Source organism: Carassius gibelio, chromosome A24 (assembly GCF_023724105.1).
Source record: "Carassius gibelio isolate Cgi1373 ecotype wild population from Czech Republic chromosome A24, carGib1.2-hapl.c, whole genome shotgun sequence".
Taxonomy (NCBI): domain Eukaryota; kingdom Metazoa; phylum Chordata; class Actinopteri; order Cypriniformes; family Cyprinidae; genus Carassius; species Carassius gibelio.
Genome location: NC_068394.1, coordinates 6,357,391 through 6,384,634, shown reverse-complemented (window position 1 = coordinate 6,384,634; position 27,244 = coordinate 6,357,391). Strand labels below are relative to the sequence as shown.

The following is a 27,244-nucleotide window of genomic DNA, read 5'->3' as shown; positions in this document are numbered from 1 at the left end:
ATGTTTATAGAAATGGTACATCAAAATGATTGTCGATGGACTTTTGACATCACCCAGAGTACAGCACGTGCTCCGCAGGAAGACGGTTGGTAGCCGTGTGGTTTGGGACGGTGCCCCGATGATTCAGCTCTACTCGTTTGACCGATGAGCGGACAGTTCTGTGTTTTTCATTCTGATCCTGTGTCAGGGGAAATGAAACATTAAAGCAATTTCCTGAAGGGTACAGAGACAGTAACAGAGGCACATTCCCATCCTCTCAGAGTTCATTTGTGGAAATTAACAGATGACTAAAGTTGTCCTCCTAAGGTGTTAATAAGAACACCGATTGACCTTGAGTCAAACCTGTCTGAAACCTGATTTCTTGAGCCATGTCCTGCTTCGCCTGAAAGAAGTCCTGTCCCAGGACACTTTAGATAAATTAAAACATGCACATGAATTAAATTGGACATTGATCTTCTAACCTTGGGGTATTGATTCTGTTTAAAAGGACACTTGATATTCGTTTTAGGGTTCACAGCAAGTGATATCACTTGATAAATGTAGAGATGTATTCAATCAAGTTGTCTTTACATTACATGTCTCTTTACATTAGAGTGAAGGTTATATTTAGCTTAAATATACTCTTCAGTAGATTACTCTTCAGAAAGGAACAGAGGCTTTTAATAGGTTTAATAGGTTCTGGCTTTGATTTGTTAAAACACATCAAAAATTTCTGCAGCAAATTGAATCTCAAAATGAATTAATGTTTTTAAACTGCTGTTGGTCTGAAACTCATGCCACTGGTTGAGCCAGCATTGAGACAACTGATAAATATTACATAGTCAGTGTCAACCTCCTATTTTAACATTAAAGATGAGACACATCGCCTTAAAGTTTAAACAGACTGCTTAGACATCATGTAAATAATGCTCATGCCTTGCATGGCATGTTGAGGTCCAAGTGCCATATAAGTGTCACTTTTAATCTGAAATTCTCCAGAAGTTTTCCTTGGGTATTTCCTGAAACACATACCACATCCAACAATAAATGAGAGACTGTCTGAAGAAGGAAGAAGTTTCTCATCTCATCCAAAGCCAACACACAGGCTGGTTTCTGTCTCCTCGTCTGATAACCTGCACATCACCTAGTTGTTTATGGATGATGTATTCCAGGCTTAGTATGAAATACATATGTCAAAGATAGCACTGAGTAGAGAGACTAGACCAAAAAAAACTCAGTCACTGGTTTTACTTCTGTATTGATGGTTTTTTTTCACAACTTCGGGTATGTTTTTGATTGTTTGTCACATTTAAAGTAGTTTCTTTTTGTCACTTGAATGTTCAATCTTTTTATTTGTTTTTGTTTTTATAGATTCAAACTCTCTTGGAAACTTGTTACCAAACTGTTACAGTTTTTGTCTGATTTTCAAATTCCTTTTTTGTAGGTTTTATGTTTTAATCCTTGTTCCCAAAAATATCAGTAAATTTAAGTATGAACTATTTCGATATTTATTGGGGAAATCCTTTATATAATTTATGACTTTGCCGAATTGTGACCAAACAAATGTTTTGCCCTTTAAGATTTTTTTTTTTTTTTTTTAAATACGTTTACTTGTTTACCAATATACAACAGTGTCAGTGCAGAGCATGAAATGAAATATGAGACATGACGAAAATCAAGAAAAAAATAATAAAAAATAAAAATAAAAAAAAATTCAATAGCCTTTTAAACAATTGTAAATTTCACGTGTATTTGTTTTACATAATTAAATTAGCCCAAGCAAGACAACATTATTACAGAATAATATCAAAAATCTTTTGTAACCTTATAAATGTCTTAACAGTCTCTTTTGGTCAGTTTTATGTTTCTTTGCTGAACGAAAATAATTAAATCTTTTAAAAATATCTTTAACATTATTTTTTTATAGTAGTAGTATACTGTATTTTAGTAATATTTTGACCTCAAGCTTGTGATCATTAGATTATAATGTGACATAGAGTACCTAATACTTTACACTGTAAAATAAAGTTATGAATTTTTAGGCATTTATATATATATATATATATATATATATATATATATATATATATATATACATATACATAATCAGGAATCAAAGACACATTCACATGCACACATTCAGACAAAAAAATGAACAAACAGACCAAAAGTAGTAAAATATCCATCTCACGCTAAGTTTAGTGAGTTTTATGTTTAAAGAAGCGCAGGAGGAATGTTCCTGGTGGGGATGTTGATGTCCAGTGTGCCAGGTTGTAAGTCAGACTGAAAGAATGCTGTTTATGAGTCTGTCTGAGCTTCATCATGCTCTTCCACCACCAACAGCCATTTCCATGCTTATTAGTCATTCTTGATCTGTGAGAGAATTCTCATTTAGCTTGTGTACATTATTTAATCACATTTAAAACATGGCACAGAGGTTAAACGCATTGCCGTTAAGTGGGGTAAATGTAAATGTATTTTTAAAAGACGTTTTGTATGCTGTAATCAGTTCAATATAGGAACAGTGCTACTGAAATTTTTTTTTTCAAAGTAGTGATTAATACACAAAAACCTTATTGCATTAATTTATTGTTTTAATTAGAAAAAAATATTTTTAAAACCACTGATATGTAAAGGTAATAAAGAAAAAAGTATTCAAACAAGTAGAACAGTTGTGGGCTAAATCTGTGATTTGGAAAAACAGTATGTTATGTATTTCTTTGACTGAAGGAAAGCTGTAAGGGATATAAGCATTATGTACTGTAGACTATTTAACATGGTTTTGTAGTTGGGTCTTTTTTGTTGTATGCCTATTTTGGAAAAAGTGCTGTAGTTTTAGGAGCAAAGACTCTGGCACTTTGAGGCAATTCAAAGAATACCATGGTGGTTGTCTGTGATATAGCCATTGTATTTGCTCCAAAAAAAAGCATGGTATTACTCTGGTACCTGATAAAACATGACGAAATGGGGAATTTTTTTACTACTTATTTTGTATACTGCATATGTAAATTGGGATAATCTGGTATATTTATTTTGTTTAACCTAAAATTATTTCATATACCCTATTTAAATGTATTATTTTTATGTAAATTAAATGAGAACCAAATATATAGTATATTGAGGAATGTGCAACACGATTGGACGATTAGTGTTATTTAGTGATTTTTGTCATAGTGAACAAAGAGTTTTACCAAATACCAGTTTAACTGATTTTTTTTTTTTATTAACTTTAAGTATTTTTATTTAATTGCATTTAAATTGCATTTAAACATTATGTTTTTTTTTGTTTGTTTTTTTTTTTAAGTTTACTGGTGTTTTAACCCACAAAAAATGTAATATTGCAAATATAAAGTGCTCCTCAGAATTGATTTCTCTCTCTGTCCAGCTTGTTTTCTACATGGTGATGAAGACCCTTTACACACTCGGACACAGCCTCTCTCTCATCGCACTCATCACCGGCAGCACCATCCTCTGTCTGTTCAGGTCTGAAGCAGAGCCTTAAATAGTTCCAGTAGTTGTGTCTGTTTTATATTACGCTACACTTTGTATGGATGAATGAGCCTGCCTTATATTAATTGTAATCGTTGAGGGGTTGAATTTGGCAGGCTTCTGAACGACTATATTTTAAACTTTTTGACATTGAGGCTAAACATTATGCTTGGCGCAAGGTTTTAACCTGATAGTGTTTATCTATCTGGAATGAAATGAATAATTTAGGAAGTTGTCTGTTGATGTGATAAATGGAGCAGTGCTCAAGACTCTTGACTTTTTCTCACAAGCTAACTATAAGCACAATTAAAATAGAAAGAGGCCATGTTTATTTACATCTCTGTCTCGCTCCAACAGAAAACTCCACTGCACCAGGAACTACATTCATCTGAACCTGTTCTTCTCGTTCATTCTGAGGGCCATCGCTGTCCTGGTCAAAGATGCCATTCTGTTTTCCCACCAGAATGTAGAATGTACAAAGCAGCCATCACTGGTTAGTGAAATCTCCCATCCTGAAGATCGACAAGTCAATTCATATAAATTAATGTTGAATGTACATTGTTATTATTATTATTTTTTTAATTAATGCTTTAACGATTTATTAAATTGATCAAAAGGGACAATAAAGACATTTTATAATGTTGCAAATTATTATCATTTTTATTTCAAATAAATCCTGTTCTTCTGATCATCCTATTTGTCAAAGAAACCAAAATAATATATCAGGGTTTACACAAAAATATTAAGCAATTGTTCATAAACTCGCAGATCGGAGAAGAAAAGTCAGAATTGTGATAAATAAACTCGCAATTACCTTTTTTCTTTTTTGTTCCGTGAACAAACTCGATTTGTAAATTCGATTTACAAGACAAAAAGACAGAATTCTGAACTTATATTTTGTAAACCTGAAGGTAAAATAAACAAAGTTTGATTAAATTGAGAGTTAAATAGTCGCAATTATCATTTTTTATTTATTGATAGTTTTCAACTGGTAATAAGAAATGTTTATTTATTTATTTTTAGCATGGAAATAAATGACACTTTATAATATATTAATATAAAACAATTATTTTTACAGTAATTTTGTACTGTATTTCTATAAATAAATGTCTGAGTGAACATAAGATGCAGCTTTTACAAACATAAAAAAATTCTTACCACCCCAAACTTTTAAACAAATGTTATTTGGATAATTTCTGCACAATTTGTGACTTAAAAACCGATAAAAAGGGTTTCACAACACTAAAACCAGAAGTTGTCCTACCAGATGCTTCAAACAAACATAGCAATGTTTGAAAGAGCTAATATTTTTCAGGAAGTCCACCTTCAAACTGTCTGTGCACATTAAACTAGGACATAAGACAGTATTCTAACATCGAAAAAATTACACACTTCACCTTTAAGGGTCTGAACTGAGCTAAGCCAGTATTTGAAAGCATGAATAGTCAACTAAACACATTTTACGCTTCATCGGTTTTAATAGGGTGTTATTTCTGTCACTACAGACCCTTTAAACCCGCCAAATTTGTACTCATGTTTGTTTGTCACAGTCTTTGGCGTTTCAGAGATAAGTAGTGCACATTGAAGTTCTCTATGCTTGTGTTTAGATTGGTTGCAAGGCCAGTCTGATCATCTTCAACTACTTCATCATTGCAAACTTCTACTGGTTGCTGGTGGAAGGACTGTACCTACATACTCTACTGATGGTCATCTTCTCTGAGAACAGACACTTCATAATCTATCTCCTCATCGGCTGGGGTAAGTCTTCATTTGAAACACTGAACTTTTTAAGCTGTTTCCATTTTCCAAAACCAATTTTTACTTTTCAGAATCACTTTTCAGTCTTTTAAAGCTATTCATGTCAGTGTTTTCCCATACAAGCTGGTATTTGAGTAAATAAAGGATTATTCGAATCTAAAGCTTAGAGATTTTCTACTTCCCACTAGGGCTGTAGTGATACACTCATCTCACGATACGATGCGATACCCGATATTCAACTCACGATACAATATATATCACGATATTCAGCCAACGATGCGATTCGATACGATTCTATATAATTTGATACTTTTACATCATTTTCTGATAGATTTAAAGGGCACAGAGTGATTTTGTTGACATCTTGTGAGCGTTTCATTTACTTGGATTTAATTAATTGAAATGAAAACTCAAAAAACATCAGACAGCTTGCAAAATAAATGCTGGACAAAATTAATCAAAGATGTGTTGAGAAAAGTATTTATTGAAACAGTGCAAACTGTAGCTTACAAGCCTTTGAAAAGTAAATAAAGTGCAAGATTGCAATTAGCAATTAACAATGGAGTTAAAGTGCAAGTGGCCTGTTCTGAACAGTCTAGCCGTCAGGTAAGTAAACATAGTAGGACCATGGCTACTAAATGTCACTAGTAAGAACATTTAACTTAAAACTTAAGCTGAGTATTTTAAGGCCTGTAAGCCTACACGTATGTGAGGTAGCCAGTCTAGCCAGCAGAAAAAAATAAACCATGGCAGCCAGACAATAATTCAAGTTGAAAAATGTTTTACCCATCTTAGCAAAGTAGCTTAAGGCCTTAAGTGAACACTAAACAAACTCCCTTCTCCACATAACTGCAGTCCAAGTGATCTACATTGTCTTCAGATTTTTGTTCAGGAAAATAAGTTGATCCACATGCTCTGGAAGAAGTGCACTTCTCTGAGCAGTGATGATATCTCCGGCAGTGGAAAAGACCCTCTCAGAGGAAACACTAGTGCCAGGGATACAGAGGTACCTTTTAGCAAGTTGTGACAAGAGTGGATACTGATACTGGTGCTCCTTCCACCAGACCAGTGGATCTTCTTTCACTTCCAAGAGATCTGCCTCCTTGTAGCGGGTCATCTGCTCCTTGGCCTCGTCCTCTTGGGTATTTTTCTTGGTTTGTGCTGCACCACCACCGTATCGTTCACCAAGAAGGGCAGCCAGTGGACAAGACGGCCTTGGATTCCTGGGTGGGGGATGCTGACCTTCAAAAAAAAAAAAAACATTACTTATAGTTAAGCACACTCCAAAATTCCTACACAGAAGTTCAGACAACACAGGGCGCTTCACTGGATAACAATGGGTAATACTACTGACCTTGACTTCGCACTCCTTCCATGAATTGCTCTCCTTCATCCACAGCGTCTTCATCTTCTTTAGATGCCATCCCCTCATCATCAGCACGAGCATTTGCTGTGCCCTCTTCATCCACACTCCAAAGAATCTAAGTTAAATAAGTCAACATGAAATGTGCTTTTATTGTATAAATCTTTTAATTAATATATTAAATATGCCTTTAAACCTGTTAACATTATAGTATTTAATTATGCTTTTAAAACTACTTAATATTTATCTATTTTAAACTGATGTAGGATTTGCCTTTTAAATTAGCAGTACCATCACTGTCTTACCATACCTCTGATGGCTGCATGCTCAGTCTTGCAGCCTCAACAATCAGTCCATCATAAACTTCCTGTCTTTCATCTTCTGTCAGGAAGGGAAGACTTTTGAATCTTGGATCCATCGCTGAACATGCATGGAGAGTTGCCTTGAGGTCAATGTACCTCTTCTGAAGATCCCCAGCCATGGCAGCCTTCATCTCTTTTATGACTGCAGATTCACCTTCGATTGGTTTCAATCCATTAATCAATGTGTCCTGGAGGGGTGCGACGACTGACAGTGTGGGGGTCTTCTCCTTGGACATGTACTGTGTAGCCTCTTTCATGGGCTTTAGAGCACTGACTACTTCTTCAGCTGTTGTCACATCTGACTCAGTCAGTGTGCACAGATCTTTCTCGGTCTTCCTGACTTCACTCGAGAGCAGGGTTGCGCAGATTGCCGGTTGTTGCTCCAGGAATCTTTCCAGCATATCATGCGCACTATTCCATCTGTAGTTAAATAAAAGAAATATACTTTATTTATATTTTATTTACAGACAGCATGGATGCTTTACATAAAAGACTAAACAAATTAAATAATAATGTAATTAATAAATTAATAAGTAATAAATAAATAAAAGACTATCCACACACTAACCTGGTAACTACATCCGTCATCAACTTGTGCTCTGGTAGTCGTAGAAGCCTCTGTTTCTCTTTCAGCATGTGGCTGGCTGTGGTGCTCCGTCTGAAGAAACTCACAATGCGTCGCACCCTTCCCAGCAGGCGTGCGACTGCTGTGATTTTGAGGGCACGTTGTGCAGCTAGATTTAGTGTATGTGCATAACATTTGACATGAAGTGTGAATGCTGCCTCCTCAGCTGCGATTGTCATATTTGACGCATTGTCAGTGACGATTACTGGATCCTTTTCTTTGATTCCCCACTCCGCGACGGCCTTTGTCAGATGTTCTGCCAGGTTGTGTCCAGTGTGGCTCTCGGGCATGTCCCTGGTTTGTAAAACATACGTAACGAGCTCCCATTCCTCGTTGATAAAGTGGGCCGTGATGGTGACATATGCTTCAGTTGTGCGCGAGGTCCAGCCGTCGCACGTCAGGGCAACTCTCTCCGCGCTGGCCAGGGAAGCTTTAACGTGTGCCCTTGTCTGAGAGTACAGCCCGGGAATGCAAACCTTGGTGAGGTGTTCGCGGGTTGGAATAGGATAGCGGGGCTCCATCGCGTTCACCATGCGCCTAAAGCCTGGGTTTTCCACCACTGAATACGGTCTCAAATCCTGACAAATAAAGTAGGCAATGGACTCTGTAATTTTCTGCGACCGTGGTGAAGCAGATGGAAACTTGTGGGAACAACCGCCATCAATGTCCAGCGTAGTCTGTTTTGGGTCACGCGGCCGATGCTGCTTTGGGTCCTCCGTAAGTTTAAACTTTTCCAGGTGGTGACGTTTTAAGTGCGATCGTAAATTTGTGGTATTGCCGGAATATTTTACATTAGTGCCACATAGCTTACAAACCGCGACGCTTTTATCCAAGTCGTTGCTTTCCTTCTTTTTTTTAAAACCAAAGTGCTCCCACACATCTGCTTTGAAGCAGGCGGGTGCCGGATTTAAATTCGCCGCCATTCTCTGAATATCCTCGCTCTGACTTCGTAAACAGGAAGAGGTAGTTTGTGTAAACTTAGTACGGGTAACTTGCTCTACAGCAACACTAGCGGCTGGCTGACCAAAATCACTCTTCCTGCAACGCCAACGGGGGTAAACACGGGGAATTTGAATGGGACATATGTATCGATACTCGCGGCTAAAAAATCGATACTTTCTTTGGAAAAAAAATATCGATTTATATCGCAGAATCGATAAAATCGCCCAGCCCTACTTCCCACTGCATTTGATGCTTAAGCTTTCATCTTATCTGACACAACCACATGCGTGCATAGAAAATCATTTGAGAACACACACCTCTTCACGGTGTAGCACTGAATGTCTCTGCCTTAATTCATTCAAGCACTTCTGAATAGATGTCGCTCACTACTCAGAGGAAAAACAGCGCAGGGAACAAGATGACGTGCCATCGGCCTTGTTCAGTCTGTTTGTCTTACATTATGTATTAGTATGTCTTTGTAGTTTGTTGTGTCCCTGGAGTTTCCAGACGAGAGAAAGGAGAGCAGGATCTTCATTCATTTCTAGAGCACAGGCTTGGGTGTGGCTTGCTAGACTCATCATATCAACACCTCATTAAGCTTCTCTTTCATCATGACAGTGACGACCAACATGACCTCTTTAATCATGTTCTGTTTACCAGCTTTTCCTCCCAGGCTTTACCTCTGTTTAGAGATAGTGCCACACATCCCCACAGGAAACTATTGAAACAATAAAAGTAGCAATTTCTCAGCAGGTGTCTAAGCAAATATGCTGTGTCCTAACGTCACATTATCTGTCTGTCCGTTTATCTGTCTATCTGTCTGTCTATCATTATATATCTGTCCATCTGTCTGTCTATATGTCTGCTGTCTATCCATCTAACTGTCTGTCTGTCTGTATTTCTGTCTGTCTATCTGTCCCTCTGTCCATCTGTCTGTCTGTCCCTCTGTCTGTCTATCTGTCCCTCTGTCCATCTGTCTGTCTATCTGTCCCTCTGTCTGTCTGTCCCTCTGTCTGTCTGTCTGTCTGTCTATCTGTCCCTCTGTCTGTCTGTCTGTCTGTCCCTCTGTCTGTCCGTCTGTCTGTCTGTTTGTCCCTCTGTCTGTCTATCTGTCCCTTTGTCTGTCTATCTGTCCCTCTGTCTGTCTGTCTATCTGTCTGTCCCTCTGTCTGTCTGTCTGTCTGTCTGTCTACCTTTCCCTCTGTCTGTCTGTCTGTCTGTCTGTCTGTCTATCTGTCCCTCTGTCTGTCTGTCCCTCTTTCTGTCTGTCTGTCTGTATGTCTATCTGTCTATCTGTTCCTCTGTCTGTCTACCTTTCCCTCTGTCTGTCTGTCTGTCTACCTTTCCCTCCCTCTGTCTGTATGTCTGTCTGTCTGTCTATCTGTCCCTCTATATGTCTATCTGTTTACCTGTTCCTCTGTTCCTCTGTATGTCTTTCTGTCTATCTGTTCCTCTGTCTGTCTGTCTGTATGTCTTTCTGTCCATCTGTCTGTCTGTCTGCCTGTCTGTATGTCTGTCTGTCTATCTGTCCCTCTATATGTCTGTCTGTTTATCTGTTCCTCTGTATGTCTGTCTGTCTATCTGTTCCTCTGTCTTTCGGTCTGTCTGTATGTCTGTCTACCTTTCCCTCTGTCTGTCTGTCCCTCTGTCCATCTATCTGTCCCTCTGTCTGTCTTTCTGTCCCTCTGTCTATCTGTCTGTCTGTCTATCTATCTATCTATCTATCTATCTATCTATCTATCTATCTATCTATCTATCTATCTATCTATCTATCTATCTATCTATCTATCTATCTATCTATCTATCTATCTATCTATCTATCTATCTATCTGTCAGTCTGTCAGTCTGACTGTTTGTCCATAGCCTATATTTAGATTGATTGTACAGAAATGAATGTGACCACTAAGTCTCTTGATATTTGATAATTCCTGTCCTTCCTCCAGGATTCCCCACCGTGTTTCTGATTCCATGGATTATATGTAGGATTTACCTTGAGGACACAGGGTGAGCAGTTGAGCACAGCATAATCAGACAGTGACAAAACTCACATGAGTCTCTTAATAGCAGATATTTAAACCCGAGAGATTAAAATGAGGCAAAAGAAGATGAAATGCATTCCCATTTGCTACCGCTGTTATGAAAGCACTTGTAACTCTTTGATGTCTTCTCATAACAGATGCTGGGAGAGAAATGATGTTACGATTCCCTGGCGGTTGATTAACTGGCCAATCATGGCATCTGTTATTGTGAGTATAACCTCACACCAGCACTTCTACACACTGATACTAGCCTCATGTTGTATGCATTATGTCAGGCAGGGAGGGATTCTGCCGGCAAAGTAGATGGGGGGATGTGCTGACTCTCACGAACAGTTTCTATGTCCTGGATGGGACGTTAGTGCAGGCATGTCAGGAAACTCTGTCACAAGTGCCTCTCTCAGCACACGTGCCAGGACTCTCTCTTGTGTCCGCTGTGCCATTACCATTTTGTAAACCCTCACCTGTAAGAGATCAAATGTCTTTGGACAGCATGATGGCTGTGTTTGACAGCTTTGCCCGAACGTATCCAGGTCAAAATGTTTCTGTTCCTCAGCACTCCAGAGCCTGGGAATGCAATAATAATAATAAAACATCATACGTTTTCTGGCAAATGTGCTCAGTTCTGGTGTGTTTAGATGACTCTCTCACAGAACTCTGCACACAATCTCTCTGCTACCCAGAATACCACTGGTAGATGAAACTTTGGACAAGATGTTCTGTTTTGGTTTACGTTTTAATGCTGGGCATTATAATGGGGAACAGAAACAGGTGGCTTCTTTTGTTTCTACTATCTTTCTGATGGATTCAAACAAGATAAAATTTAAAGATGATCAATTTACATTTGAAGTTATGTATTTGCCAAACCAAATCCAAGACAACTTTTGGTGCATTCAGGGCATAGATTTTGTTAACTTGAATGACATTAATGTTTCTAGTGTAATGTTAAAGGCCAGATCAAATCCTTAAAATGATAATCAGCCAAAAGTGAACATGTTGTCATAATTTTCATAATTTTCTTTTGTGGAACATAATGAAGATATTTTTGCCCATTCAATAAAATTAAATGGTGTCAACACTAGACCTGTTTAAGTTTCATTTTATGGACAAAAAATCAAATACTATTAGTTTAGAATTACTTAAAATGGTGAAAAGATAAATAGTAACAATTTTAATTTTTTTGTTGAACTGTTCCTTTAAGACCTTCTGTTACAGTGTGTGTAATAGTTCTGTAATCTGATAAGTCTTACACAATGTTTTGAGAAGTTCTTGTGTCAGATCCAGTCAAGAGTGGTAATGTTTAGTCTGGATAATGTCATTGTATAAAAGAGGAATGATAAAAAATATTTTTCTCTTCTTTTCTGTGTTCTACAGTTAAACTTTATCCTGTTCATCAGCATCATTCGAATCCTGGTCCAGAAACTGAGGTGTCCTGATGTCGGAGGAAATGATCAGTCCCAGTACAGGTATCCCAAATGGATAACAACTAATATTCTATTCTGCAAACATGACATCAGGCACCATAGTTGAACCCTCTTACATGCTATTCTGGTCATAGCTGAGATACAGTATCCTTTTAAAATGTACCAGGAATGGCATTCTAGCAAGAATTTCAGAAAAATGTTTGGAAATGGATGGCTGCTTTCCATTTTTATCCAGGTCTTCCACTATCTATTGTGCATTGCTAAATGTGTATGCATTGAAATGGGGGTGAAATATTTATGCAGTGATTTGTAGCAGTCTGAGTTTTTGTTCTTCTGAGAGTGGCACCTTCTGCATTTTAGTGCCCAGTCGCTAATGCACGAGAGGCTGTGCTCTATTTGATGGCTCTCCCAGATGCGCTTTTCCCTTTTTTTTCACCTAAAGTTAAGATTTCAGTTTGGAGATCTCCATTATGTGCTTGAAAATTCTGTATACTGCCTATTTGACAAAAATGGCCATGCTATCATAACATCCCGCTCCATCACTACGTTTTAATTCTGTTACTCCTTTTTCTGTTTTTAGGAGGTTGGCCAAATCCACACTTCTCTTGATCCCTCTCTTTGGCATCAACTATGTTGTTTTTGTTTACATCATAGAGGAAAATGGAGAGATGGAAAACTATAAAATAATCTTTGACCTTGGTCTGGGATCTTTTCAGGTAAGGAATATGCCTAAATGTGTCACTAGTGATTATATGTATCTACTTAAACATTCACTACCATTCCAAAGTTTGCAGATTTTTTTGATCCATTAAATTCATCAGAAGTGATATTAAATACATACATTGTTATAAACAAATCTATTCCAAATAAATGCTGTTCTTTTGAATTTTCTACTTATCAAAGAAACTAGCAAAAAAAAAAAGTATCACACTTTCTACAAAAATATTACACTGAAGACTGGAGTAATGGCTGAAAATTCAGCTTTGCCAACACATAAATAATTTACATTTTAAAATATATTAAAATAGAAACAGTAGATTGAAACAGTACTTTTAATTTATAATAATATTTCACAAATTTACTTAAAATTACTATTGCTACTAAAAAATCTTAAAACTTTGGAACGATATGTTATGCTTTATCAGTTAGTTTGTACCACATTAACTCTTTGTGTTCCTTTCACAGGGCTTGGTGGTTGCGATTTTGTACTGTTTTTTGAATAGTGAGGTTAGTCTACAATTTTATTGACCTTTGATGCATCTTACTTTAATTATATTCCAAAACCTGAGCTGCTTATTGCCTACATGGACTTTTGAGACTGCATCCTAACTATAACTGAATCTCATAAGTGAGCAATTTAAAATAATTTAGGTAAGAATCAACACTAATAGTAAAAAAAAAAAAAAAACAAACATATCAGATGACATTTTTACTTATCAACTTTTAGTTTTCCACCTCATCTACCATCATCGATTTCTTTTTTTAACTGAGCTTTTCTCAATGCATTCTAAAAACAAGGTATTTTAAAAGGCAGTGTGATAAAGTTACAGCACGCTTAATTTCTGTGCATATGATGCCTTAAAATGCTACATCCTCAGGCAGCTCACTAGGTTTTGGAACAGAGTAGTAGTTCTCCTTCCTAGTTCAACTCAACATGAAACATTCACAACCCATTTTAATTTATTTATTAATTTATTTCTGAGTGAAAAAGGAGATAAACATATAAGATTAATTGAATGGGTCTTGCAAAAGTTGCCTCTACATGAATGGTGGTTAAAGGGAAATATTTTTTTTCCTGAGGAAGAGCAAGTATAATTAAAGTCTTTGGCTGCATTGCAGGTCCAGAGCGAACTCAAGAGGAAGTGGCGGAGTTTGCGTTTAAAGCGTTACATCGGTCAAGACTACCGTCTGCACAGTTCATCCATTTCCAGAAACGGCACGGAAAACATGGTCCGATTCCATCGGAACTCCAGAGCCCAGTCTTTCCTACAGACTGAGACAACCGTGGAGTGAGACATCCAGAAGCGGCGCTGTATGAATCATGCTCTTACTTCACTGCCCCTCAGCTTACAACTCAGTATTTTTCAAAAGCTTTAAGCTGAAGAGGACAAAGCTTTCTGAAGCATGAGATTGACGTGCAGGAGATATGATGAGGATTCAGAATCTCTGAGGCACAACACTGTTTTGTTAGTATACAATGCAAAATCTTGTTTCATAGCACATTTTGCTATAAACCACCAAAATAGCACATTAAACCAAATCTCTGTGGGATAATATTGGTTGCATTAAAAACTACAATTCCATTTTTTCAGATGCAGATTACATATACATTGCTCTTTGTAAACTCTTTCATTGCATTAGGGTCAGATTATATAATAGTGTTATGTAAATGCTACTTAAGGCCCACAGCAATTTTCTTAGACGTTAATGAAGACACAGCGCTATCAACTCAGCCACCTCACCAAGAACATGTATTGAATGAATTCAAGAAGTGGGTCACCTCAATGCCAAACTCAAATGTGAGGTTTTCTAAAGAGGACATTATAGCTGGAGGTGTCCAAATTAGCCAGGGACTCATTTCAGGAGAGTATGTGTTACTTCAGATTCATGTTAAAGCTGACAAGTCAGTCGTGCATTCAAACGAAAAATGGTGATTGTAAGAAAAAGCAAAAATTATTTAACTGTTATTGAACTGTTCTTGCATCTACAGCATTTGATAGTGTTATGTTGTCATTATACTACCCCTTGGACTTTTTCCCCCTCTTATATTCTGTGAAGAAAAGCCACAATATAAAAAAAATATTATTTTTGCTTTTGTGTTGCTCTGCCTCACATTGTCAGGGGGGTTGGGGAATTGTACACTGCAGTGAATCCGGTGCTCTTTCCATTCAGCTGAAAAACAGATAATTAATCCAGTAGACGGTTGGATGCAGATTTAGGACAAGTGAACTGACTAAACAGTGAGTGTGAAGGCGTATGAAAGTGACATTTCAGTGTGAGCTGTGCTCAGCGTTATTGTCGCAAACAGATTCTGGGAACTGCAGTCCAGAGACTTCACGACGGATTGGAGAGGAGATCGGATCTCTTACAGCCTGGCCTGAGGAGTGAGAGGTCCCCGGGACACCACATGCGAGGTTGTGTTCATTTAAAGTGACACAGATGCCATGGGCTGAGGCATTCAGCATCATTATCAGATGGTCAAAGGGAGAAGAAAAGATGGAGCTTTAATTAGAGCTGGCAGAATTGAATTGTGGGCGACTCTGAATTAAATATTGAGGGAGGGTTTCCGAGTTTATTGTGTAATAAAGTATGCCTTCATTTTGAAAGACGTCTTGGTCTGTGAAGAATATGGTGTGTTTGACAGATGCATTTATGATGTAGAAAAAAATATATAACAGGCCATAATGTTGTGCACTTCTCTTTAATTGTGTTTAACCATTTGCAATGCTTAGTTGGAAAATTTGGAAACGTTTTTCGGTTTTTACATTTTTGCTGAATGTTTCTTGTAGACTGTATTGAGATTTTTTATTAAATGTGAAAGTTGTTTTTAAACTGCTTTTAGTAAGTATGTGAATTTGATTGATACAGTAAAAAAAAAAAAAAAGTAAATTTCACCATTATTACACAACAATTAACAGTGAATAAAACGCAACATTTGTAGTAGAAAGACTATTTACAACTGTAGTGATTCTTTTTTGGCCCCACTAATGTAGCTGATTTAATCTGAATTAAATTTTCAGCACATATTCCGCTAACTGAAATTATTTAATACACCAAAATAATTTGCTAGTGCATTGTAGATAACGTTGGTAGGGTTTGTGTTTATGATCCTGGATCTTGAGAACAATAAATGAGATGCTAAAAACAGACCGGTGAAATATGATTACACTTCTCCCTTGCCGATAAACAGATGAGCTTCACCATCAACACAGATTATATCACACACAGATGATGTTGTTTCCACTCATTTCCCATTCTATTGCTGTCTGTTGTCTTTTCACCTTCCTGTATCCTCAAAAAGGAGTGAACATGCTTCTCCTTGGAGAAAAGTACAGAGAGAGTAACAGCTCTCATTTTCATGCTGCTGACCTCCACATTCACAATTCATTTACAAAGCACTGTTTGTTTTGTAATTTTCACATTTTTCTTTTTTTATTTACTCGCCCTCATGCCATCCAAGACGTACATGTTTGTTTCTTCAGCAGAACAGATTTGGAGACATTTGGCATTACAGTACATCACTTGCTCACCAATGCGTCTTCTGCAGTGAATGGGTGCCATCAGCTGATAAAAACATCACAATACTCCACAAGTAATCCATACCCCTCCAGTACACTAGTTAAAGTGTTGTGAAACGAAAAGCTGCATGTTTGTGAAAAAACATACTGTATCTGTCATTAAGGTGTTTTAACTTTAAACTAGTTTAAATACGAGTCTGTTGTCCTCTCACTTCAAAATCCAACATAGCATAGCAATTCCTGCTACACACCAACCTTCATTGAGGCAGTAAGTACATGCACAACCCATATTTTATTAAAAAAAAAATGCAAAATAGGCAAGCTGAGAGTCATAATTTTTTAAAGTTGTGCTAATGTATTTTTGTCACAACATCAAGAAAATTAGTAAATTAAAAGTTTGCTTACATTAGACAACCTCAAATGTCTGACTTGTTAACTGGCATCTGTGTCCTATCCCTTCACCCGAAGAATCTCCAGATGCTTCATTTTGGCAGTGATCCATCATGATTCATCCTGACTCATCAGTGCTGTTGACCTCTGCCTCAGCTAAATCATTTGACATGGGTCTTAGGCCGTAATGACATGCATCCAATCCTGTGACAAGAGGCCTGTGAATGTGGTGATCAGTGAGTGGCTAGAACCGTGTGCTTAAAAGCCAGCGAACCGGAAACTTCCACACACTATACTCTTTGGAACTGCAAATCTGCTTTCAGAATCCCTGCATCGGATGGAAATAGACCGGCATTTCAAATGCACACTGACTAACTTACTGGTATTTGTAGTTGGGTGGCATGTGCTTTAGAGGGATAGAAATGGTCTTTTGGGATGCTATGACCAGTCACTGACCCCCGTTCACACACACACACAGCGTCTGGGAGTCTTTGAAAATATGTTGTCCATTAGGAACAGCTGTACTTATCAGTTAGTCCCCTTTTTGTCAGTGTCACCTCACAGTGAGAAGTTCCTTGTGTTCATCAGTCAGGACGATTGTAAACATTAACTGTCCCGTTCTCCTCTGGCCTCATCAATACCTCCTGCTGTAACAGAAACCTCTCACTGAGATCTTGTTCTTTTCTGAGTGGATGTACGTGCCCAGGTCACTCTGGAGTGTATATGTTGAGATTGATGCCACAAAAAAGGCAAAACCAACAAACATTTTGAGCAAACATGTACTGTACATATTTATAACTGGGTATGTGGCATGTGTTCACCCATACAAAATTGCTGGGCTGGGTACCATGATAGTATCAGATGGTAATACTATGATACCTTGATATACAGTATACTGTGGTACAGAGTGATTCACATATTTCTATGTTATGTTTTTACATGGTGCTCAAAGAATGCTGCTGCATTACCATGGAAAAAAATATTATCTTGGTACATATACAAAAACTACAGTATTACCATATTCCCAAGTCCAAAAACCAAAATATTACCCTAGTATGTGTCCAAAAACATGGCAATATATTAACTGCTACCTTTCTTGTATTATTTTTTTCTCAAATGAGCAGCATTGGTTAGTTGGTTTGACAATGATGTCATGATGGCTATGTTTTACATTGTTCTCAAAGGTACTGTAAGAATTTAGTACCATGATATTATGGTAAATCCCCAAAATTTGTGGCATTAGCTTGGAACATATTAAAATATGGCATTATCTTATTACAAATCCAAAAATTACAGTACTAACATGGTAGATGTTCAAAAAGCATGGTAATATCTTGATTTTTTATGCAAAAGCCATGGTGTTAAAATTAATAGTACATGTCCAAAAATGTGCTATTGTCTTAGTACATATCCAAAAACATAGCATACATGTATATTTAAAAATATATATTATAAAAAATATATGGATACAAATCAAAGTATTAACATATTTCTGGACCTGTACCAAGGCAACATAATGTATTTTTGACCTGGTATCTTGGTTATACAGTATCATCCTTTTTTACTTTTCTTTTAGTTTCAAGGTAATGCCATGTTTTTTTGATGGTTTTTGTTTTTGTTTGTGTGTGTGTGTGTGTGTGTTTCAATGCAATGTTTTTAATGTATATGTCAGAACTGTTACCCAGTCTTGATACCTTTGGAGGGTGAAATATCAGATCAACACCAGGTGATGCTGAAATTATGTATGTGTCTGATGTTTGTGGCACTTATACAATAAGGTGATGGAGTCAAACATTTCCACTGGCTCAGATGGACAGAGCAGTGTTTAAGCCAGACAGGCAGCAGATGGAGGGTTTACACACGTTGAATAATGCATTTTCTGACCAGGAAAAAAGAACATTCTGAGCTCCATCTCCAGGGACATGTCCAAAATATCCATGCGGTATAGAGTAAATGGGCTGCTGATGTTCCTTAAAGGGGTCATATGATGCTACATGTACTTTTACAAGATGTTTGAATTGAAATATGTGTAACCAACCACCCTAAAAATTATAAAAATACACCCAGTGGTTTTTATTTTATTTTTAATCTGCTCAAATATTTACCCCTTTCTCAGCAGTGCCAGTAGAGCTCATTAACATTTAAAGGAAAATGCTACAAAATGGTTATCTCTGAAAAGAGCTGTTTTTTACACTGAGAAATTTCAACCAAACTATGTTACAAACTTTTCATTAATTCCTTAAGAATCATGTAAACTTGGAAAATGGGCATCCTATGACCCCTTTAAATGCTCAGCGTGAATTAGGAGCTTTGGTGTGGACACACATGAATTAGAGCAATGAACTTGATAGATTTTATTGGATTTGAGGGTGTAATAGTCCATTAGAGATGGTTTGACATTCTACAGTGCAAAGAAAAACATCCCTCTATTTCATCACATAGATTAATTATACAGCAAGGAATTGAAGTTTTATATTTATTTATTTATTAAGTTCCTGGCTGTAGTGTATTTAACTGTCTCCATTATTCTTTAAGGCACCAGAGGCAGACATAAATGGTATAAAAATTCAGGAGACAAGACTTAGCCTACTCAAGCCAGAAGAAATTGTTATTGTTTTTGAAACATATTTTAAAGCTGCTGATCTAAGAAAGAAAAGCAATGAAGAACAGCAAGATGCTCACAAGAAGCCTACATTTTTCTCTCTCAATTTAGGAAAATGCTCGTTTGTTACCTTATCCACTGTTCTCTGTCTCCCTCTTTTGGCCCTCACAGGAATAAAATAGTATACTTATTTCTGGACAAGAAATACTCATCTCTGTCAATTTACTCAGCGCCCTCTAGTGGATTGGTTCTGTACAAGCAGAAGTTGTGTCATCAAAACCAGCGTGCTGCGTGAAAGTCCTGCTACAAACAGTGCATGGCGCAACACGTGCAGAATTGTGACAGCAGCTGTTGAGCTAGATGTCACATTTGACATTTAAAATTCTGACATCTATAGTTCATTGCTAAATTAATATCAAATATACATAATGCTGTTATTACAACCTACCTTCACTGTTGGGTGTGTTGTAACATTATGTGAGGTAAATAGGCTACGCAAATCATGCCTTTATTTGGTTATTCAAATTACCTTGTATTTAAAAGAAATAGGTAAGCATTATTTATAAATTCTTAAAAAAAAAAAAAAAAAAAAATAAAAATATATATATATATATATATATATATATATATATATATATATATATATATATATATAATACACAAAAAAACAAGCATGTAATTTATTTATTTATTTATTTGTTTTACTACGGGTGTAAAATCGATTCAAATAATGTTATTTTTGGTCAGGGATGGCTAAAAGTATATCTGTATACTTTACTATGTAGCCAAATATGTCTTAATTTTATTTTAAATGAGAGGATATGCAGGTCAGTTAGACCATTTTAGAATATTTTACTGAGCTCATATCATACCTGTCAGGATCCTGCCCTGACAGTCTTGTCTGTACTGTCTTTGTTCAATGTGTCTTTGTTTATTTTGTGCCTGAGCACATGGTTGTGTCTCTTGTGTCTACCACGTGCTCCTCTTGTCCCACCTCCTTGTTTTCCCTGGTCACGCCCTCTTGTTTAGTCCCCATTAGTCAGAGTGTTGTCACCTGTTTCTCATGTCTCTGTATGCTCTTATTGTGATCATTTCCCTCCTGTGTTTGCCGGTTCGTTTTGTGTGTGAGTTAGTGTCTGCTTAGCGTGCTAACTGTTCTAAACTAATAGCGGTTTTCCCTTGTCAGTTTAAGTCTAGTATTTGTTAGTTTAAGTTTATCTTGTCACTGTTTATTCTAGTCTAGTTTAAGTGTTTCTTTTTGTTTGGATCTCACTTTTAATTTGACTTAAGTTTGACTTGTTCTTTAAAGGATTTATTTTCCCCTTTTGAGTTATTTTCTTGGTTAGTCTTCCAGTTATTTCTAGAACTTTGTTTTGTATTTGTTTCTTTACCTTTTTAGTTTACTTTGGTTATTTCCCTAGTTAATCTGGTTTCTAGGTCATAGCACCCTTGTCTGATTTTTGCCCTTGTATTATTATTATTATTATTATTATTATTATTATTATTATTATTATTATTATTAGTTGTTGTTGTTCTCATGTTGTCTTAAGTCTTGTCTAGTGTTTTGTGAGTTCTGTCTGTTCCTGTCTTACCCGCTGACTTCTCCCTGGCTACTGGGTCTCCCCGCCTGGAGGTCTGACGTGTGTGGCTATACCCCTATAGTCAAGTGCCCTTGGTTCCTGGTGTTGTGGTCTGGTCCCTTGAACAGCCTCCTCTACAGTCCTGCACTCGGTTGTCACCCAGAGCCCCCCTCGGGGGTCATCCCTCCCAACTGCCTGCTCCACTGTCTACCCATCTACCCAATCCTACTGTCTGGACTGTTCAAGCCACTCCCTCCTATCGTGCTTTGTCTTTTGTCAATAAACGTTCCTTGTTCACTCTGCACCTGGGTCCTCTCCCTCAGTATCCCTGACAGAACGAACCGGCCAAGTCAGGACCCAGCAGAATGAGTATCAAGATCCTACCCCCTGCAAATGCTCAGGAGAGACTGGCCCGCCAGCAAGGCCTGGGTGCACTTCGGCAGCAGGGGCAAGAAGTGAGGGCCTTTGCCCAATTCTTTTGGACTATGTCTAGGGGCCTTGAGTACCAGGATGCAGCCCTTAAGGATGTCTTCAACCTCTGTTTGGATGATCCACTGCCTCAGTGGGAGATGGAGCAATTGAGGATCTTGGACTTTTGGAACTTTTCCAATTATTTGCACCACCGCAAGGATTGGCAGATACTTACACCACCAGAGTCCCCCTACAGTGATCACCCCACTCTCACTCCATCGAGTCAAGTCCCTGATCATCTTTTGACTCCCACTGAGAAAAGGAGAGTGAGAAGGAGGGCAGCCAAAGCTGCTGCATCTGTCATGGAGGCCTCTGTGCTGGTTCCAGCCTCCGAATTGGCTGAGTCCCTCACAGTCACGTCTGAGTCAACCAAGTGCTCTGAAGCAGTCAAGCTCAAGGAAGCTGTGAGGGAGGTTCCCCTGTTAGCCCCTGTTCCTGTGCCAGTCAAGCCTATTTTAGTCCATTCAAAGTCAGTCAAGTCCAGTCCTGAAAATTCTGCGTCAATGTCAGTTCATGTAAGTCAAGATGTAGGTGATGTGAATGCTTACAGGCCTGGGAGACGAAAGGGTAGGAGGACCCGCGCCAGGAGAGCTAGAGACCTTAGTCTGGAGATCCCTCCAGCAGTTTCCCTGGGTGATCTCAAGTGGCCTGCTGCTTCAGTCATGACCATGGAGTCCAGTGGTGAGCAGCCAGCTCCAGAGCTCACTCCAGTGTCTGCTCCAGCCCCTGTGTCTAGCCCACAGAGGACTCCAATCTTGGTGGCCCCAGCGGGCAATTCCACCGCCCTCGAGGGCGGTCAAGAACCCACCCCCGAGTCTGTTCCAGTAGCCCTGGAGGGCAGCTCAGCAGCCCCTGAGGGCGGTCAAGAACCCACTCCCGAGTCTGTTCCAGTAGCCCCGGAGGGCAGCTCAGCAGCCCCTGGGGGCGGTCAAGAACCCACTCCCGAGTCTGTTCCAGTAGCCCCGGAGGGCAGCTCAGCAGCCCCTGGGGGCGGTCAAGAACCCACTCCCGAGTCTGTTCCAGTAGCCCCGGAGGGCAGCTCAGCAGCCCCTGAGGGTGGTCAAGAACCCACTCCCGAGTCTCTTCCAGTAGCCCCGGAGGGCAGCTCCGCAGCCCCTGAGGGCGGTCAAGAACCCACTCCCGAGTCTGTTCCAGTAGCCCCAGAGGGCAGCTCAGCAGCCCCTGAGGGCGGTCAAGAACCCACTCACGAGTCAGTTCCAGTAGCCCCGGAGGGCAGTCCAGAAACAAGTCCGGAGTCCATTCCTGCAACCCCAGGGGGCCCTCAAGAATCAGTCCCTGAGCCCATTCCTGCAGCCCCGGAGGGCAGTTCGTCCACCCGCCAGGCCACTCAAAGGTCAGTCTCTGAGCCCATTCCTGCCACCCCAGGGGGCAGTTTATCAGCTTCTGAGTCTCTTCCTGTGGCCCAGGAGGGCATTTCGACAGTCCCCACAAACCTTCCACAGTCGCTTTTGGAGCCCGGTCCAGAGAACCCTAATCTCTTTAAAGCCAATCCAGAATCCCTTGCTAGTCATGTCTTGCCAACCAAGAATACCCGGCAATCCACCCTGAATACCCAGTCCAGTTGGCAACCCTTGCCTGTGAGAGGTGTTCCTGTAGGGAGAGGTGCCACCAGCCATGCCCCCACCTTTGCAGAGTCGGATAGACCGGGTTTCCCCAAGCCGGCAGCACCCTGGCCTAACCATTCCCCTGGAACTTTTTCCACCTCTCCCAGCCCACCCCCTGTTTTCCCTGATAGGCCTGGATTTCCAAGGTTTTCATCCCACCCACCCCCCCAGTCAGTACCATCTTGGCCCCCTACCATGCCTGTGCCCCCTTTCACTCCTCTACCCAGGGTGGACGCCTGGAGGCGTCCTTTGGAGGGGGGGTACTGCAGTGTTGTAGTCGAGACCAGCTCATTCGAGTCCGAGTCCAGATCGAGTCCAGAGATGGTCGAGTCCGAGTCAAGACCGAGTCCAGAAAGGGTCGAGTCCGAGTCAAGACCGAGTTCAGAAAGGGTCGAGTCCGAGTCAAGACCGAGTTCAGAAAGGGTCGAGTCCGAGTCGAGACCGAGTTCAGAAAGGGTCGAGTCCGAGTCAAGACCGAGTTCAGAAAGGGTCGAGTCCGAGTCGAGACCGAGTTCAGAAAGGGTCGAGTCCGAGTCAAGACCGAGTTCAGAAAGGGTCGAGTCCGAGTCAAGACCGAGTTCAGAAAGGGTCGAGTCCGAGTCAAGACCGAGTTCAGAAAGGGTCGAGTCCGAGTCAAGACCGAGTTCAGAAAGGGTCGAGTCCGAGTCGAGACCGAGTTCAGAAAGGGTCGAGTCCGAGTCCAGATCGAGTTCAGAAAGGGTCGAGTCCGAGTCGAGACCGAGTTCAGAAAGGGTCGAGTCCGAGTCAAGACCGAGTTCAGAAAGGGTCGAGTCCGAGTCGAGACCGAGTTCAGAAAGGGTCGAGTCCGAGTCAAGACCGAGTTCAGAAAGGGTCGAGTCCGAGTCCAGATCGAGTTCAGAAAGGGTCGAGTCCGAGTCCAGATCGAGTTCAGAAAGGGTCGAGTCCGAGTCCAGATCGAGTTCAGAAAGGGTCGAGTCCGAGTCAAGACCGAGTTCAGAAAGGGTCGAGTCCGAGTCAAGACCGAGTTCAGAAAGGGTCGAGTCCGAGTCAAGACCGAGTTCAGAAAGGGTCGAGTCCGAGTCAAGACCGAGTTCAGAAAGGGTCGAGTCCGAGTCCAGATCGAGTTCAGAAAGGGTCGAGTCCGAGTCAAGACCGAGTTCAGAAAGGGTCGAGTCCGAGTCAAGACCGAGTTCAGAAAGGGTCGAGTCCGAGTCGAGACCGAGTTCAGAAAGGGTCGAGTCCGAGTCGAGACCGAGTTCAGAAAGGGTCGAGTCCGAGTCGAGACCGAGTTCAGAAAGGGTCGAGTCCGAGTCGAGACCGAGTTCAGAAAGGGTCGAGTCCGAGTCGAGACCGAGTTCAGAAAGGGTCGAGTCCGAGTCGAGACCGAGTTCAGAAAGGGTCGAGTCCGAGTCAAGACCGAGTTCAGAAAGGGTCGAGTCCGAGTCAAGACCGAGACCAGAGAGATTGGGTCTGAGACAAGACCTAAAGAAATCTTCAAGAGTATGTAAAATGTATGATGGAAACAATAAAGGGTAAAAGGGCCACATAGTATGTGGTGTAAAGGTAATTTTATTAGTATTATGAAGTGTTACTTGTCAATATTAAGTGCTCATTTTCACATAACATCGTTGTACCACTATACACATCCATATAACACTTCTAGTACAAGTAACATTACTGTACCACTATACCTGTAAATGTTCAACTGTAACAGCTTTTACATAACTTTTAACCCTGAAGCTTAACTAATGACTGCTAATATCCTGAAAATGTCTTGGATTATGTGCACTTTAGATGTTGTGAAGATTAAAGATGGGCATAATTACTTTTCAAAAAAATAAGTGAGGAGACCATCCTGCTACCCAACCAAGCACGATGTGGTCTCATGATCAATCCACCCAGACTTAAAACTCTCTCTATTGGTGCAGAGGAAGCGGGGACTGACAACAGTTACCATTTCATCCCTTTCTGTAACAGCAACGGATAATCTAATGCTAATTTCCCTGGATGGTGCGTTTTAATGCAGGGTAAAATACACACTAGTCAAAGTTTTTTTTAGTTACGGAGGGCATACACACAAGAGCCGACTGACTGTCCAGGAAAATTTCATGCAAAAGTGTGTATGTGCCAGGGGAAGAAAGCTGGTTGAAATGCCATATAAGTTCAATGCCTTCTGTCAGACATTTTTTCGGGGGGAGATGTTTAGTGTTGAGACAGTCAGTCTGTGTCTGTATTCATTATATAATTTAATTAAACAATATTTGTTTTTTTTCTGTGACCATTTTGTCCTACTTTGTAAAAATAACACAGTTGAGAGAAATAATGTAGCAGTGTGGCTTCCTGGAAAGCGGGATCACTACAGGCGGATGGCAGGAGGGTAACTTAAGGCCGGTGACACACTGGCTGCGTGGCGTCTCTGCTGCGTGCTAGAAGCGTGGTGGCTGCTTCGCGTTTTCTGTGTCTTTACACACCAGAAGGGTGTCTGACGCGGCGCTGGCGCGCTGCTTCTGCTATAGGTGACATAGAGGGAGGCCGCCGAAAAACCAGGCTCTTGCAAAATAGAGTATGTTTGACAGGTGCAATATTTGAAAATCGATAATTATTTATTTATTTTTTTAAATTACATTTATATCAGAATTTATGCCAACCTATAGACTTTAAAATATCAAAATGTCATGAATTAATATGTATTTGTGTACATAATGACACAAGTGACATATAAACATATTTTCCTAGTTTATTTTGCCTGGAAACGCTTCCAACACGCGCGTGTTCGCGTGAAAATAGGCGTCGGTTCTATTTCTAGCATGCACGCATTTTCCGCGCGGCTCGAGCTGCACCTGGGATGCGCGTCTCATGCAGGCGGTCTGTAAGCTCTAACCTGTTAACATGGGAGCCAAATTAAAAACAGACACGCCTCGCAGCTGAGATGCTTGCGCCATGCATCCAGTGTGTCGCTGGCCTAACGTCTAAAGAAAATCACCAGTCATTGGATGTATCAATCATACATCAATTTAAAGAAACATTAACATACAGTAATAATCATGAAATATTTTGATTGGGACTCGAGTGGACTCGGGCATAAGTCCGATTCCTAATATGTTCGAGTCCGAGTCAATACCGAGTCAAAATGCACACGAGTCCATGACAAGACCGAGACCATTAAAATACGGTCTCGAGACCGAGTCCAAGACCGAGTCCGAGTCTCGAGTACTCAACACTGGGGTACTGTCAGGATCCTGCCCTGACAGTCTTGTCTGTACTGTCTTTGTTCAATGTGTCTTTGTTTATTTTGTGCCTGAGCACATGGTTGTGTCTCTTGTGTCTACCACGTGCTCCTCTTGTCCCACCTCCTTGTTTTCCCTGGTCACGCCCTCTTGTTTAGTCCCCATTAGTCAGAGTGTTGTCACCTGTTTCTCATGTCTCTGTATGCTCTTATTGTGATCATTTCCCTCCTGTGTTTGCCGGTTCGTTTTGTGTGTGAGTTAGTGTCTGCTTAGCGTGCTAACTGTTCTAAACTAATAGCGGTTTTCCCTTGTCAGTTTAAGTCTAGTATTTGTTAGTTTAAGTTTATCTTGTCACTGTTTATTCTAGTCTAGTTTAAGTGTTTCTTTTTGTTTGGATCTCACTTTTAATTTGACTTAAGTTTGACTTGTTCTTTAAAGGATTTATTTTCCCCTTTTGAGTTATTTTCTTGGTTAGTCTTCCAGTTATTTCTAGAACTTTGTTTTGTATTTGTTTCTTTACCTTTTTAGTTTACTTTGGTTATTTCCCTAGTTAATCTGGTTTCTAGGTCATAGCACCCTTGTCTGATTTTTGCCCTTGTATTATTATTATTATTATTATTATTATTATTATTATTAGTTGTTGTTGTTCTCATGTTGTCTTAAGTCTTGTCTAGTGTTTTGTGAGTTCTGTCTGTTCCTGTCTTACCCGCTGACTTCTCCCTGGCTACTGGGTCTCCCCGCCTGGAGGTCTGACGTGTGTGGCTATACCCCTATAGTCAAGTGCCCTTGGTTCCTGGTGTTGTGGTCTGGTCCCTTGAACAGCCTCCTCTACAGTCCTGCACTCGGTTGTCACCCAGAGCCCCCCTCGGGGGTCATCCCTCCCAACTGCCTGCTCCACTGTCTACCCATCTACCCAATCCTACTGTCTGGACTGTTCAAGCCACTCCCTCCTATCGTGCTTTGTCTTTTGTCAATAAACGTTCCTTGTTCACTCTGCACCTGGGTCCTCTCCCTCAGTATCCCTGACAATACCTGAAAACCACTTTTTTTTTTCACTGAATTTCAAGAATTGACTTGACCCTTCAAAAACCTCATACAGAGATAAATCCAGAGCATGGTTTGCCAGGTAAAATAAAAACTGCAAAATGTCA

The 27,244-nt window shown here is 39.9% G+C and overlaps 2 protein-coding genes across 3 annotated transcripts in view; one reads left to right on the top strand and one right to left on the bottom strand.

The window, feature by feature from the left end:
- The window catches only part of vipr2 (vasoactive intestinal peptide receptor 2), a 31,797-nt gene extending 16,263 nt beyond the window's left edge, over positions 1-15,534 (top strand). For both annotated transcript variants that reach the window (XM_052543280.1, XM_052543278.1), the window contains 9 exons: positions 3,365-3,462; positions 3,826-3,961; positions 5,076-5,226; positions 10,462-10,522; positions 10,695-10,764; positions 11,929-12,020; positions 12,559-12,694; positions 13,164-13,205; positions 13,818-15,534. In XM_052543280.1, coding sequence (XP_052399240.1) covers positions 3,365-3,462; positions 3,826-3,961; positions 5,076-5,226; positions 10,462-10,522; positions 10,695-10,764; positions 11,929-12,020; positions 12,559-12,694; positions 13,164-13,205; positions 13,818-13,991 — 960 coding nt within the window. In that variant the 3' untranslated portion in view covers positions 13,992-15,534. The remainder of the gene's footprint in view (positions 1-3,364; positions 3,463-3,825; positions 3,962-5,075; positions 5,227-10,461; positions 10,523-10,694; positions 10,765-11,928; positions 12,021-12,558; positions 12,695-13,163; positions 13,206-13,817) is intronic.
- Positions 5,693-8,499, bottom strand: LOC127946598 (E3 SUMO-protein ligase ZBED1-like). The gene is made up of 4 exons (XM_052543277.1): positions 7,520-8,499; positions 6,900-7,371; positions 6,581-6,707; positions 5,693-6,468 (listed from the first exon to the last, which is right to left on the bottom strand). The coding sequence occupies exons 1-4, from the start codon at positions 8,497-8,499 to the stop codon at positions 6,092-6,094; spliced, it is 1,956 nt and encodes a 651-aa protein (XP_052399237.1). The 3' UTR covers positions 5,693-6,091.
- Positions 15,535-27,244: the final 11,710 nt, after the last annotated feature.